Below are 15,907 nucleotides of genomic sequence, written 5' to 3'. Positions count from 1 at the left end.
TTGGCAAATCAACCTTTGAATGAATAATATTGGGAGCCAAACCTGGACAGCAGACTGTTATTGTTGTGGCCTCTAACTCTTTCAGAAAAACTGGGCTGGATATTAGGTGCCTCAGCTGGCCTTTTTGGCTGGTGGACAGCATACAAAATAGGCTGATGTGCCCAGTCCACCATCTTCCCATTCATCCTGAGCTCACATTATAGTTAGGGGTGTCTGGGTGGGCTCAGCCTGCACAACATATCTAAATAAACAAGGGTCAATCAAACCTATTACAGTTCAACTTGCCCTGATAATATACTGCTTATATCAGAACACACTGATATGCAGGCGGGCAGGAGTAGGCAGGTGATGTTTCATTTACAGAGGTCAGCAGGAGAGGATCTTCCATTTACAAGGTGCCTGCAGTACCAGCAATGCTTTCTCCTGAGATAGTGGCACTGCTGGGACCACTGCAGCTATTGGTCACTCAGATCAGCCTAAGGGTGGGGTCTGCATGCAGAGTGTTGTTGTTGTCAGGAGGTCCTTTTTGTCTATTTTTGTTAAATTTTGACCAACATTTAATTGGGAAGGGGAGGGAAACAGAGAGCAGGGACCCATAGGCCAGTTAGCCTAACATCTGTTTTTCAGAAAAGTTTTGTGTCCATTGTGAAGAATAAGATTTCTGAATACTTGGAATTGTATGGTAAAATAGGGCAAAGTCAGCATGGTTTCATCAAGGAGAGGTCATGCCTGACAAATCTGCCAGGTTAGACCAAGGAGAGCCAATGGATGTTATCTATCTGGACTTCAAGAAGGCCTTTGACAAGGTGGCACACAGGAGGCTACTGAGTAAGATAAGGGCCCATGGCCTGAGAGGCAATGTACTAGCACGGATAGAAGCTTAGCTGGCTGACAGAAAGCAGAGAGTGGGGATCAAAGAGTCCTTCTCAGGATGGCAGCCGGTGACAAGTGGTGTTCCACAAGGCTCAGCATTGGGATCACAACTTTTCACTTCATACATTAATGATCTAGATGAAGGAACTGAGGGCATTCTGGCTAAGTTTGCAGACTATACAAAGATAGGTAGAGGGACAGGTAGCATTGAGGAGGCGGGGAGGCTGCAGAAGGATTTGGGCAGGTTAGGAGAGTAGGAAAAGAAGTGGCAGATGGAGTATAATGTGGAAAAGTGTGATGTCATACACTTTGGTAGGAAGAATAGAGGCGTGGAACATTTTCTAAATGGGGAGAAAATTCAGAAGTCTAAAATGCAAAGAGACTTGGGAGTTCTAGCCCAGGATTTTCTCAAGGTAAACTTACAGATTGAGTTAGTAGTTAAGAAGACAAATGCAATAATGGCATTTATTTTGACAGAACTTGAATATAAAAACAGACATGTATTTCTGAGGCCCTATAAGGCTCTGGTCAGACCACATTTAGAGTATTGTGCTCAGTTTTGGGCCCCATATCTCAGGAGGGGTGTACTGGCCCTGGAGCGTGTTTAGAGGAGGTTCACGAGAATGGTCCAAGGAATGAAAAGCTTAACATATGAGGAATGTTTGAGGACTCTGGGTTTATACTCGATGGAGTTTAGAAGGATGCAGGAGGATCTAATTGAAACATACAGAATACTGAATGGACTGGACAGAGTGGAGATTGGGAAGATGTTTCCATTAGTAGGAGAGACTAGGACCGGAGGGCACAGCCTTAGAGTAAAGGAAAGACCGTTTAGGAGAAACTTCTTCAACCAGAGAGTGGCGAACCTATGGAATTCATTGTCGCAGAAAGTTGTGGAGGCTAGGTCACTGAGTACATTTAAGACTGAGAAAGATACATTCTTGAGTATCAAGGGGATCAAGGGTTATGGGGTGAAAGTGAGAGATTGGGGTTGAGAAACTTATCAGCCATGATTGAATGGATTGAAAAGGGAAATCGAATTTGACAAATTTGCTGGAGTTCTTTGAGGATATGACAAACAGGAACGGGTATGTAGTGCATTTGGATTTCTAGAATGTATTTGATAAGGTGACACATTAGAAGGTTATTGCACAAGATAGAAGCTCATAGTATTGGGGATACTACAAGTATGCATCACAGATGGATCTGGGTGTTCTTTTGCATGAACCACAAGAAGTTAGCAAACTGGTGCAGCAAATTATTAAGAAGGTAAATAGGACCACTTGGGAATGGGAGTTTAAAACTAGGGAAGTCTTATTCTAACTGTATTTAAGAAAGGATGTACTTGCTTTGGAGGCTATTCATAAGAGACTCACTAGGCTAATTCTTGGGATGAAGAGGTTGACTTATCAAGAATGCTAAACAACTTTAGCCTTTACTCATTACAGTTTAGAAGAATGAGTGGTGATCTTATTAAAACAAAGAAGATTCTGAGGGGGCCTGACAGGGTGAATGTTGAGAAGATGTTTCCGTCAGTTGGAGAATGTCAAACTAGGGGACATAGTTACAGAATAAGGGGGCACTCATTTACAACTGAGGCGCGAAGGAATTTCCTCTGGGAGAGGTGAGAGAATGTCTGGAATTTTCTAGCCTAGAGTGTTGTGGAGGCGAGCTTACGTAAAGTGTTTAAAGAAGAAGTAGATAGATTTTGAAATATTGAGGAGGGCTATGATGAGCTGGCACAAAAGGGGAAGTTGAGGCCTGGTGCAGATCAGCTATGATTTTATAGAGTGTCAGGGCAAGTTTGAGGGGCTGAACAGCCTACTTCTGCTGTATCTTCTTATGTTTTCATGGGCAAGAGGATCTTGTGGTACACTGGTATTATCACTATTTCTGGACCAGAAGGTTCAAGTCCCATTTGCCCTGGAGGTGCATTACAACAGTCTGAACAGCATGATTATAAAGAAAGGGAACTTGCAGTTTGAATGGTGACAATGAACACATAAATCTTTCTGCAGGAGGATTAATTTTCTTCATTCCGAATGAATCATTTTGGGACATTGCGGATTTTTATGCTCTGAGGCCCAATACCATTGACAATCACTTTCCAAACCCACAACCACTTCCATCTAGAAGGACAAGGGCACCTTCAAGTTCCCCTCCAAGCCACTCACCACCCTGACATGGAAATACCTCACTGTTCCTTCAGTGTTGCTGGGTCAAAATCCTAGAACTCCTTCCCTAATGGCAATCTGGGACTGCAGCAGTTCATGGTTAAGAAGATTCATGGCATGCTTGCCTTCATTGCTCAGACCATTGAGTATTGAGCATTGACCATTAGACTGATGAACGGACTCTCTAATTTCAAATAATGCTGATCTTGTTAACATGATCTTGCCTAGTGCATTTCCTGTGTGGTGTGTACCTTACTCTGTCCAAGTCTTTTTTCAATCTATGATCTATATGTCCTTGTTTACTCTTATCTGCATGTACTGCTTGCAAACAAAGCTTTTCATTGTACTTAGATACATGTGACAATAAATTAAATCAAAACCAAACCAAATAGCAATTGGGAAGTCATGTTGAGGTTGTACAGGGCGTCAGTGAGGTCACTTTTGGAGTACTGTATTTTGGTTGCCTTGCTACAGAAAGTTCATTATTAAATTGGAGAGAACTCAGTAAAGATTTACCTGAATGTAGATGGTGCTGGAGGCTTTGATTTATAGGGAGTGATTGGTTAGGCTGGAGTGTAGGACATTGAGGGGTGACCATATAGAGGTTTATAAAATCATGAAGGGCATAGATAAGATGTATAGCAAAGGTCTTTTCCCTGGGGCTGGGGAATTCAAAACTAGAGGGCATGTTTTTAAGGTGAGAGGAGAAAGATTTAAAAGGGACCTGCAGTGCAACATTTTCACACAGAGGGTGGTTCGAACTGCCAGAGGAAATGATAGATGCAGCTACAGTTACAACATTTAAAAGACATTTGGACAGGTACATGAACAGGAAAGGTTTGGCTAGATGGGGACAGAGAGTGGTGGAGGGTTGCTTCTCGGTCAGGAGGCCTAGGATCAGCGGTGTGCCACAGGGATTGGCACTGGGTCCATTGCTTTTTGTCACCTATATAAATGACTTGGATGTGAATATTGGAGGTATGGTTAATAAATTTGCAAAATTGGTGGTGTAGTGAACAGAGAAGGAAGTTGCCTCAGAGGACAATGGGACCTTGATCAGATGGGCCATTGGGTGGGGGAATGGTAGATGGAGCTTAATTTAAATAAATGAGAAGTGCTGCATTTTGGAAAGGCAAATCAGTCAGGTCTTATGCACTTAATGGTAAGGTCCTGGAGAGTGTTGCTGAATAAAGGGACCTTGGAGTGCAGGTCCATAGCTCCTTGAAAGTAGAGTTGCAGGTAAATAGGATAGTGAAGAAAGCATTTAGTATGCTTTCTTTATTGGTCAGAGCATTGAGTATAGGAGTTGGGAGGTCATGCTGCGAATGTACAGGACATTGGTGAGGCCACTTTTGGAATACTGTTCAATTCTATAGGAAAGATGTTGTTAAACTTGAAAGGGTTCAGAAAGATTTACAAGGATGTGGCCAGCGTTGGAGGGCTTGAGCTGTAGGGAGAGGCTGAATAGGCTGGGGCTACTTTCTCTGTGGTGTTTGAGGCTGAGGAATGACCTTATAGAGGTTTATAAAATCATGTGGGCCATGCATAGTGTGAATAGTTAAGGTCTTTTCCCCAACGAAGAAGAGTCTAAAACCAGAGGGCATAGATTTAGGGTGAGAGGGGAAAGGTAAAAAAGGGACCTGAGGGGCAACTTTTTCACACAGAGAGTGGTGTGTGTATGAAATGAACTTCCAGAGGAAGTGGTGGAGGTTGGTACAATTATAACATTTAAAAGGCATCTGGATGGGTATATGAACAGGGAGTGTTTAGAGGAATATGGGCCAAAAGCTGGCAAATGGGACTAGATTAATTTAGGATATCTGGTCGGCATGGACGAGTTAGACTGAAGTATCTGTTTCTGTGCTGTACAACTCAATGATTCTATGACTCTATGTTTAGAGGGGTATGGGCCAAACGCATGAAAATAGGACTAGTTTAGTTTGGGAAACTTGTACAGCATGGATGACTGAAGGGTCTATTTCTGTACTGTATGATTCTACAACTCCATTAAAAAACATGAGGCTGAACATAATACAAAATTTGTTTTATTTTGCTTAAGCTGGGATCTTAAGTTTAGGGTATCCTGCCTGGAATCACAAAACATTAAGGAAAGACACCCTGGGTCTGTTTGTAACAAGGGGCGGTGTTGAATGGTGAGACGGATTTGATGTGAAATAGAATTCAGCAACAGGGCTTTGCTGAGTTGGCATTTATAGGACACTTTATGGAGGATGAGAAGCTGTCTGGGAAATTCCTGGAGTCTGAATGTGACAAAAATATCAAAGAGGAAGTCAGTGGCAGATATATTAAGAATGGACAGGAGGCAATTTGACAAGGCGAAATTGGTGATGAGGAGGACATGGGAAAGGAAGCTGACCTCTTGGTCAAGTAAGATTCTGAGGTTTCAAATAATCTGGTTGAACCTGAGACAGTAAGAAAGGGAGGGAATGTAATCACTGCCAAAGAATACGTACTAAGTTTGTGACAAGAGCTGAGGTGATCCCAACATTTATGTGTATGAGACTGAAGCTCAATAAAGATTGGATTTCTGACAATCTGACAATATAGAGGTGGTGAAAGGGCTGAGAGAAAGGATGGACAAGTAGAGATGGATGCTATCAGCATACTTTGTGGGCAGCGTGATGGCACAATGGTGAGCACTGCTGCCAGGGGCACAGGTTTAATTCCAGCTTCAGCAGAATGTCTGTGTGGAGTTTGCGCATTCTCCCTATGTCTGTGTGGGTTTCCTCCTACAGTCCAAAGATGTGCAGGTTAGGTGGATTGACCATGGTAAATGTAGGGATAGGATGGAAGATTTGGTTTATGTGGGATGTCGTTTGGATGGTCTGTGCAGACTCAATGGGCTGAATGGTCTCTTTCCCCACTGTAGGGATTCTATGAAACATGTGCAAGCTAATCTCATACCTAATAGCAATATCACTAAATGACAGCATAGAGGTGAGGGTTAGATCCTTGGGGATAATGTCACATAGTTTGTTAGAGAAACCACTGCTTTGGCTATGATTGGCTTCGTAAAAATGGAAGTAAACAAGACCAACAAACTGAGTTGATCAACAGAGAGGTTTTAAGAGAGAAGTGTGCTCCACCATGGAGAAGTTGAGGAGAATGTGGAAAGATTGTGTCATAGTCAAAGAGAGAGAAGGAGGAGGGATGGTGCACTATGGAAACAGTCATACAGGATGCCATTTATGACTGACAAGGGTGATAGAAATCTGGTTGGAGCGATCCAAAACATGAAACTGTGGAAAGGATACACAGGGACTTGAAAAGAACCACAACCTCTATGAATATTGGAGAGGAGGAGGCTTTAGAGATGTGGCAGTAAGCTACAAGAACAGGGTAGGTGATTTTTGAGTTGGGAGTGACAACATGAATTTTAAAAGGAAGCATACATCATTTGTGGGGAGTAGCTAGCAGGGAACCAGTAAAGAAAGTCTGCGAGTCAAACTTTGTTTCTATTGGGGACCACTGGCTACATCCTGAAAAATGGTGCTGACGGAAAAAGGAAACAATCTCCAGAAGACACGGGGCCACAGATCTGACTTTGAATCCACTAATTTTACATTGAAAATCCAGAACAAGAGGACACAACCTTACAGTCAGAGACAAGTCAGTTAAAAATAAATCAGTAAAGCTTCAACAGAGGTTCTCAAATGAACTGCTTCAGAAGCTGATAGATGAAGAATTGATGCACATTGTTAAACTCTCTTCATCGTTTTAAGTCGCCAAATCAGATTGTTCCTTTATTTCTTGGGATAGAATCCAAATCCACACAGTCTCATACCATAGCTCAGAACCTCCACATCCGATGCATAATTCTTGGGAGTCCCAAAGACCTCCAAATCAAACAGATCATTCTTGAAGTGAGATAGCCAAAACAATGCACAAAACACTAGTCTGAATGCTGGGATTGTTTACAATTTATACAGATGATTTAGAGTTCGGGGATGACACTAAAATGGGTGGTGTGCAGAGGACACTGGAAGTCTGCAGAGGGATACCGGTAGGTTAAGTGCGTGGGCAAAGGTCTAGCAGATGGAGTACAATGTTGATAAATGTGAGGTCATCCATTTTGGTAGGAATAATAGCAAAATGGACTATTATTTAAATGGTGAAAAATTGCAGCAGGCCGCTGTGCAAAGGCACCTGGGTGTCCTTGTGCATGAATCACAATAAGTTGGTTCACAGGTGCAGCAGGTAATTAAGGCAAATGGAATATCGTCCTTTATTGCAAGGAAGGTTATGCTGCAGCTGTATAGGGGTGCTGATGAGACCACATTTGGAGTATTGTGTATAGTTTTGGTCCCATTACCTGAGAGGGCGTTACAGTGGTGCAAAGGAGGTTCACTAAGTTGACTTCGGAATTGAGAAGGTTTTCTTATGAGGAGACATTAAGTAGACTTGGACTATACTCATTGGAATTTAGAAAAATGAGGGGGGATCTTATAGAAGCATATAAAATTATGAAGTGAGTAGATAAGATAGAAGCAGGGAGGTTGTTTCCACTGGTGGGTGAAACTAGAACTAGGGGGCATAGCCTCAAAATAAGGGGGAGCAGATTTAGGACTGAGTTAAGGAGAAACTTCTTCACCCAAAGGGTTGTGAATCTGTGGAATGCCCTGCCCAGTGAAGCAGTTGAGGCCACTTTGTTGAATATTTTTAAGGCAAAGATAGATGGATTTTTGAACAGTAAAGGAATTAAGGGTTATGGTGAGTGGGTGGGTAACTGGAGCTGAGTCCACACAAAGGTCAGCCATGATCTTATTGAATGGTGGAGCAGGCTCGATGGGCCACATGTCAAGATTAGTGCGCCGCTGGAAAAGCACAGCAGGTCAGGCAGCATCCGAAAAGCAGGAAAATCGAAGTTTCGGGCAAAAGCCCTTCATCAGGAATGAGCGTCATCAGGATGGGCCAGATGGCTTACTCCTGCTTCTAGTTCTTATGTTCTTTTGGCAGGAGGGGTGTATGAAGACAGACCAGATCGGTTAAGACCATGTTTGCTGGTGTTTAGAAGAATGAAGGTGTCATAGAAACCTATAAAAGTCTAATGGGGCTAGACAGGGTAAATACGTTCCCAATGACTGGGGAATCCAGAACGAGGGGTCACCATCTAACGATAAAGGGTAGGCCATTTAGGACTGAGATGAGGAGAAAATGTCTTCAACCAGTGTGCAGTGAGTCTGTGAAATTCTTGGCCACAGAAAGCCATTGAAGCCAAAACATTAAATGTTTTCAAGAAGGAGTTAGATATAATAAGAAGTCACATGACACCAGATTATAGTCCAACAGGATTATTTGAAATCACAAGCTTTCGGAGCGCTGCTCCTTTGTCGGGTGACCTGGAGTGGCAGCGCTCTGAAAGCTTGTGGTTTCAAATATACCTGTTAGACTATTATCTGTGACTTCAGACTTTGTCCACCCCAGTCAAACACTGGCACCTCCACAGCAGAGTCAGATAGTTTTTAGAGCTGAAAGGTTCAAAGAATATGGGAAAAAAAACAGGAACAGGCCACTGAGTTGGATGATCAGTCATGAAAGGACTGAACACTCTACTCCTGCTCCTATTTTCTGTTTCTATGTTTCGAAATCTTTTCTGATCAAGATTCCATATGATTGTATAGCATACCACTACTTTTAATTCTTAAACTCTTGTATCTCTTTCACTTTTTAAAATCACTTTGAGCCTGCACTCTAGTTTCTAATGATTTTTAGATCAGCGTCCCTAAATAACACCCTCAACATTTGCCTGTTTATATTGTATTTCCATCTGCAATTCATACTGTCAAATTTTACAGTGAATATAAGCTTGGCAGATCGGAATATGTAGAAATACATCTGTTTTCATTCTACCCACACAGTTTTGTCCTTATGTTCTACTATTGTCATATCTAAATTTGTCCTTTCTTGATGCACACAAAAAATTTCTATTGAGCATACAAAAAATTTCTATTGAGCATGATACCATCTGCAAGTGGATTTAGCCTTATTCTCCTTGTCTTCTTTTGTTACTTATCATAATTTTCAATCTCAGCATTCCAGCCTTGTTTTTTGACTGTAAATAAGCTTTTCCTATTTTATCTAACATTGATTCTGATCACTCGTTAAAACATGCTTATTGATCTAGGATTAGAAGCCCTTCTTTGTCAACCACAAATGAGCTCCTTGCAAGAGTCTGCTGTTGATCTGTCAAATTACCACCAGGTAACTTCTCCCCTTTGATTCTGGATTGTAATCCTCAGAGTGGAGGGTTGGAGACCTTGTGGGATTACAGGGGGTCCTCAAGCCAGCCCATTCGATCCAAGAAGTAAGTGTAAAGGCCAGCACCTCCTGGACCTGTTAAGTGCTCATCTGGATGTAGATGCCATGTTTCCTGGGGCTCTGTTCAGAGTTAGAGTTGGATAATAGTAAGAAGTGTGGTATCACTGTCATACTGAAATACCAACTCCCCTTCTCACAGCCGTTTGGTCACCTGCTCACCATTCCACCTCAGTTAAAGCCAGAAGTTGGCGTGTTGGAGATAGGTTTGATCTGGGAATCTGATTTTTAAGACTTTAACCACCCCACTCGATCCAAATCCATTCAACAGCTTAAATAAAATTCCCTCCATGATAACTTCAGAGGATCATAGAGGTTCTGTATAATAACCATAGGGCAGTGCAAAAAAAACTGCTGCATGAACAGGTATGTTATCTTTTGGATGAAATGTTAACCTGAGGCCCCATCTACTCTCTTGGATGGATGTAAAATATCTTATAGGACCATTCAACATGAAAAGGGGATTTCTCCTGACCAGCATGGATCCCTCGATCTAAAACAGCTTATCTAGTTATCTATTTCATTGCTGCATTTGAGACCTTGCTTTGCAGTATACTTCCCTGCATCAAAACAATGACTACACTTTTCAAGTACTTCTCTGACTGTAAAACACTTTTTTTTGGGGTGGGGGTCATCCTGAAGTCATGAAAAGCGATATAAAATTAAGACTCTGACTTCTGGATGTCTTCTTAAAATAGAAAACAATGAAGATATCAATAATGAGCAAAGCACTGAATGTCTAGGACTAAAATAGTGAATTATGAAAGGGATCTTTGACTATGAACTGACTCATCAGACTGACATAGGAGCAGGAGGCCGCCTTTTGGCCCTGAAAGCTTGCTCTGCTATTTGATGGGATCATGGTTTGGTCTCAGCTCCATTTTCTTGTTTGTCATTTGAAATACCTGACTTCCTTGTCTATCAAAAATCTCTCCAACTTATCCCTGAATAACTTCAATGACCCAGCCTCCAATGTTTTCTGGGGTAGGGAATACCGCAACATAACAACTGTCTGAAAAGTGAAACCCCTTACATGTTTCACCTATGTTCCTAGTTCTAGTCTCTCCAGCAAAGGAAAAGATCTTCTCAGAATATGCCTTGTCAGGTCCCTTCAGGATCTTATTGACTCTTTGGTGCACTGTTCTTTTGTATGCATTCTACTGTGTACTTTGGTGATTAGAAATTCTGTACGGTGTAAACAATTTCCATTAAAGATCTATGGATGAGAAGTATTCAAACTAATATACTGTATCTTACCAATGGTGGCTCTAAAGAAAATGGCGAATCCATTTTGATTTGGAGTGACTCAGATGGACTCCCAGGGCTGTCACCTGCATCTCCACCGTCACCACCTCCCCATGTCACACCATCCACATTCCCTTGTACAGTATTCAACATTTTTAATTCGAGTTCCAGCTCTGCTTCAAGTTCGGCTTCCTCCTTCGCCTCTTTGTTGCTCTCTTCCAGGTGTTTCATCAGCACTGCGATGACTACATTCACCAGCACAAACTGAGCTGTCAGTACAAACGAGACAAAGTAGATTGGGGACACCACTGTGTTATAACAGGTGCCCTCCTGGTTACAGTCTCGCAAAGTATCCTGCCAATGAGGGAGAAAAGCAGTTAAAACAAAACAAATGAAAACAGAGTCCATTATATGGATGGCAGTAGTGAAAAAACATGATGCAAGTCCATGAAGGCAGAACAAATAAGCTTTTTCAACAATGGAACTAAATTAATGTACTTCAAACAGTCATATCAGTAAACTGCCCCCGGTGCAATGGACATTTGACTCAATTAAAACACTTTAATTTTATGTAGAAATCTAAATTACAACTACTAGGTGATTCGGTTTAGAAAGAATGTTAAAGTTTTTGAACCAAGATTCACCAAACTGATTTTCGATGAGAAGTAAAATTATGAAGAAATATGGAGATTATTTCCACCTGGGCAGAGAAATTCAAGATGAGATTTAATAATAGTTATTCATGGGATTTGAATGAGGAAGTATTCTGATGGGGACATTGGTTGAAATCAGTAATTTAACCTATTGAATGGGTGAGGGAGAAGAGAGATAGGGTCAATATCTTTACATAAAATTGTTCTGAATAGAAGGGAATAGTTGAGGTCAAGAGAGCTGCACTTTCTTTATCAGAAAGGGGGATGATATTTGAAGGGAGGTACAGAAATCTGGGGAGAGAGGAGCCTGATAGGTTTTGGATTAATTCAGCCTCTTATCTTACAAAATTTCACAGGCGAGCAATGAATCGTAGGCAGGAAATGTAAAATGTGCTGTACGATTGAGCTATAGGGAGAGGCTGAACAGGCTGGGGCTGTTTTCTCTGGAGTGTCGGAAGCTGAGGGGTGACCTTATAGAGGTTTCCAAAATTATGAGGGGCATGGGTAGGAAAAATAGACAAAGTATTTTCCCTGGGGTTGGGGAGTCCAGAACTAGAGGGCATAGGTTTAGGGTGAGAGGGGAAAGATATAAAAGAGACCTACGGGGAAACTTTTTCACATAGAGGGTGGTACGTGTATGGAATGAGCTGCCAGAAGAAGTGGTGGAGGCTGGTACAATTGTAACATTTAAAAGGCATTTGGATGGGTATATGAATAGGAAGGGTTTGGAGGGATATGGGCCGGGTGCTGGCAGGTGGGACTAGACTGGGTTGGGATATTTGGTCAGCATGGATGAGTTGGACCGAAGGTTCTATTTCCATGCTGTACATCTCTATGACTCTATGACATCAGTTGCTGATTATAAGCTTTCCTGGAACTGAATACCCGCTGGACCAATGTGATACTTTGTGTCCAGCACTCCTACCCAGGACACCCTTCTACCCTGATGCTTTTATTTTGTAATATCTTCTTTCTTAATTCATTCATGCAATTTGCAAGTTTAGTTGATTCTGCAGTTGTGCTGAATATTGACAAATTAAAGACATTCAAAATAGCAGCTTCTAAAGCCGTTGTTGGAAACAGATAGTGCTTGCTATGTCAGAAATAGGAGAGAAATCATATAAAAGAGAGTTACTTGAAAGTTATTAGTTGGAAGTTAGAAAATGACCAATGAAAAGGCAAAAAAAAAGGCTACTACAGAGTACTCGGTTTGTTAAAAACTGTTCATCTTCAACATCTTCCTGTTCTGGTGAAAGTTTATCTAACTGACTGTTTCTCACTCCACTGATGCTGTTAGACCTGCTGAGTGTCTACAGCACTTTCACCAAAGCAGAGGAATTGGATATTTCTGTCTTTGATGTTTATACAAACTTTGTGCGTGTGAAATAGCAGCTGAACTGGCTCATAAAACAAGAGAGACGTCACTCCAAAAATAATTAATTATTGCAAATTAGTGGGAAACATTCTTTTGAGGATCTGCAAAGCGCCATATGGATATTGGTTGTGTTTCCTTCCTCATAGATGGAAAGACAGTAGAAAGACTACTAGCAAATGATAATAAATCTCACTTTCAGCAGGGAATGGTATCAAATCACATTTGCTGAACTAGAGACTGGTGACTTTCAGTGAAAGCTTCTGTAGCCGGGAACAAAGGTTGTCAAAGCCTCGTTCTGAAATGTGTCAGACAACACAATTTCCGTTTGACACACCAGGAGGGGATACATTTCCTTACGCAATGCTTCCCAAACTTTTTCCCTGTGTGACCCTATTTTAATGCCCGAGACTTCATGTGACTCCAGAGTGAAGGTGTTTGTGAGAGGTTGTTGAGTGGTGGGGAAAGGATTTTGTTGGAGTGGTTGATGGGGAGAGGAGGAGTGAGATTGACTCTGCTGTAATGGGTTTAAACTGAATTTTGTTTTTAAAAAATCACTTAATTTCCAAGTTCTTTTTGTAGTAGAAACAATCAGGCTTCAAAAAATATCTCTGTTAATCTATTATTGAAGGAGGCCTTGTGGTTGTTAGCACTCAATCCAAGCTCCCCCCTCCAGCCACTCAAGCTTACAACCACAAAATCTGGTTTCATGGTTCCACTGCAGGTTACAGTTTGGGAATGTTGCCAAAGGAGGAAAAAGCTTACCTTCATGATCCCATTCCAGTTATCTCCGGTTGACACTCGGAATAAAGTGAGGAAAGCCATCCCAAAGTTTCTGAATGTGGCATGTCGCCCTAACCCCTCACAGGGATGATAGTCGTCACATTCTATAAAGAAGATATTAAAAAATACCATTGACTGAAATAAAATTACTTCTGAGGATCGGGGACAAATATTCTGTTTATGTTGTAATAATAAATTATATGGTAACGTTGTGGGAACCATACTTCAGAATTAGACATTTAAATTGACCAACAGGTCAAAAGAACAAGAGCAGGCAATTCAGCTCCTTTAGCCTGTTCCACCGTTCAATTATATCATGATTGATCTGTATCTTAACTCTATTTATCCACATTTAATATCTTTGCTTAATTTCCCAATCTCAATTTGAACTTCATCACCAAATATTGCAGAATTATGATGGGGCCATTCAGTCTTCATGACTGCACTGGCTCTCCGAATGAGTAATTTACTTAATGCCATCCCCCTGCCTTCTTCCTTTAGTCCTGCACATTCTTCCAGTTCCTAGTAATGTTCGAAATCCTTAGTAAACCTATCAACTTAACCAAGGAAAAATTGGATTTTCAATTTAAAAAAAAATTCTGTTGCCTCTCAACTACAACAGCTTTTTAGGGGAGGAAGTTCCAGACTTCTACCACTGTTCCTGTGAGAAGGTGATCCTGACATCATCACTGAGTGACTTAATCTACTTTTACGGTTGCGTTTCCCTCAAAATTTTCTTCTGAAATCCCCCACTAGAGGAAACAGTTTCTCTTTGTTACCTTACCAACTTTTTAATCATTTTAAGATTACATTAAATCACCCTTTATCTTTAATCTGCTCAAAATATATTGGCCTATGTTTTACAGTCATCAATGAAGCAAGGGTGCTCACCTCTGACCTTGAAGAATGCCACTAACTAAGATCTGGTGATCTTGTTGATGTGGTTTCTAGGTAGTTTAAATTTGGGGCCAAATCAAGATATCAAGGCACCTAGCAACAATGATATATCAGCAAGATAATAAGGAATGAATAACATTGAATTATTCACATACAGCTAACTAGGAAGTTAAAAACATTTACCATGCTTCATTTTTAAGATAGATTCTCACATGTAAATGATAATGATTCAAATAATAATAAAGCTAAATTAAGGGCAAATATTCTTTTAGAAAAGTTAACAATGTTTCTATGAACATAAATTAAGCTTTTTTGGGTAATATAGGGTTTAGCCATATTGTGATGTTGGTACACTATCAAAACACAGCTACATTTCATTGTAAAAGGAGTAAGTCTTTCAGGGAATTTTACAGTAAGATTGACACTGTAGCAGTGACAGGTTGATTCCCATTGAGAGTTGCCTGATCACTGTGGCTGGGAGGAGGACTGGAGACGTGCAGAATCACAATCAGGACAATAATGATGGCAAATGAGAGCGGCTTCGCAGTCTTTGTTATCGCAAGATTTGAGTGGATATACTCAAGGAGGAGCTGTAATGGGTAGCTTCTAAGCCAGAAGCACAAGGAATTGATGGCCAAGGAAGGTGCCATTCATTTGTCCAAAACAGTCAAAGCCAGATAGTAAGAATGGGAGAGCCATGTGATGGAAAAAAAATGGAGTCTCTATTGACATTTTCTATAGCTCCAGCCCACAACAAGCATGAAGTTTGATCCTGTTTCAGTGGGACTAGATTTGGGACCTGCCTCTCAGCCCTATCCATGGAAGAGGTCATGTTATGGGTTACACCTACCTTGGGCAGAGAACCTATCAAAAGGATAACTCGGGAAAATTAAAGTTTCAGCAGTGGACCATGCTGTGTTACAAAGCTGAGTTCTGAACTTCTGTTCCCAACTGGACAGATAAATGTGACCAACACAAATTGTCTTTGATGGCGTGCTCTGCTTTGATTTTTCATTTTGAATGAAAATATTGATTGTCACAAAATATAACTCTTAGTACTCTTGATACCAAAATATATCTACACCCAAAACTAATGGAAAATCATCTGAAGATAACTCAATTTGATTTCAATCTGATATTTTCCATTATCCAGAGCTCCAATGTCAATACAAGGTTGACATGGTTTGGGATATATTGCAGATTCTATTTCATTATCAAAATTAAGGTTTATTAATTGAAGACCCACGTAAATTATAGTGTCTGCAGATAATCAGATAGGATTAATGAATCCTATAACACCTTCTGTAAAGGGTTAATGGAAATCAGTCTCTGAAGTTCTCAATTATGCAATCATATATAGATGGAGCATCAGAGAGAGAGTCTGAGCTGGAGACTGATGGAGAAACAACACTGTACTCAACTGTAATCATGTATGTCACGTTAATAAAGAGTTTCATCTTCCTTACCATAACTATGTTTGAATTACTGGTATGATACAGCAGATAGGAACAAGCAAATCAAGAGTACAACTCTATAGAGGACACGGACAAACTGTCTAACAGTAAGGACAGCTC

At 40.9% G+C, this 15,907-nt stretch overlaps 1 protein-coding gene across 8 annotated transcripts in view; it reads right to left on the bottom strand.

The window, feature by feature from the left end:
* cacna1g (calcium voltage-gated channel subunit alpha1 G) overlaps positions 1–15,907 on the bottom strand; it is a 611,364-nt gene that overhangs the window by 37,065 nt on the left and 558,392 nt on the right. For all 8 annotated transcript variants that reach the window (XM_088000446.1, XM_088000447.1, XM_043714394.2 and 5 more), the window contains 2 exons: positions 13,419–13,540; positions 10,641–10,982 (listed from right to left, as the gene is read on the bottom strand). In XM_088000446.1, the coding sequence (XP_087856572.1) occupies positions 10,641–10,982; positions 13,419–13,540 (464 nt within the window). The remainder of the gene's footprint in view (positions 1–10,640; positions 10,983–13,418; positions 13,541–15,907) is intronic.

Source organism: Chiloscyllium plagiosum, unplaced genomic scaffold (genome assembly GCF_037043375.1).
Source record: "Chiloscyllium plagiosum isolate Xiang-an unplaced genomic scaffold, Cpla_swu_hap1 HiC_scaffold_25, whole genome shotgun sequence".
In the NCBI taxonomy this organism is placed as follows: Eukaryota; Metazoa; Chordata; class Chondrichthyes; order Orectolobiformes; family Hemiscylliidae; genus Chiloscyllium; species Chiloscyllium plagiosum.
The sequence above is the reverse complement of the archived record's forward strand: the minus strand, read 5'-3'. Positions and strand labels throughout refer to the sequence as shown.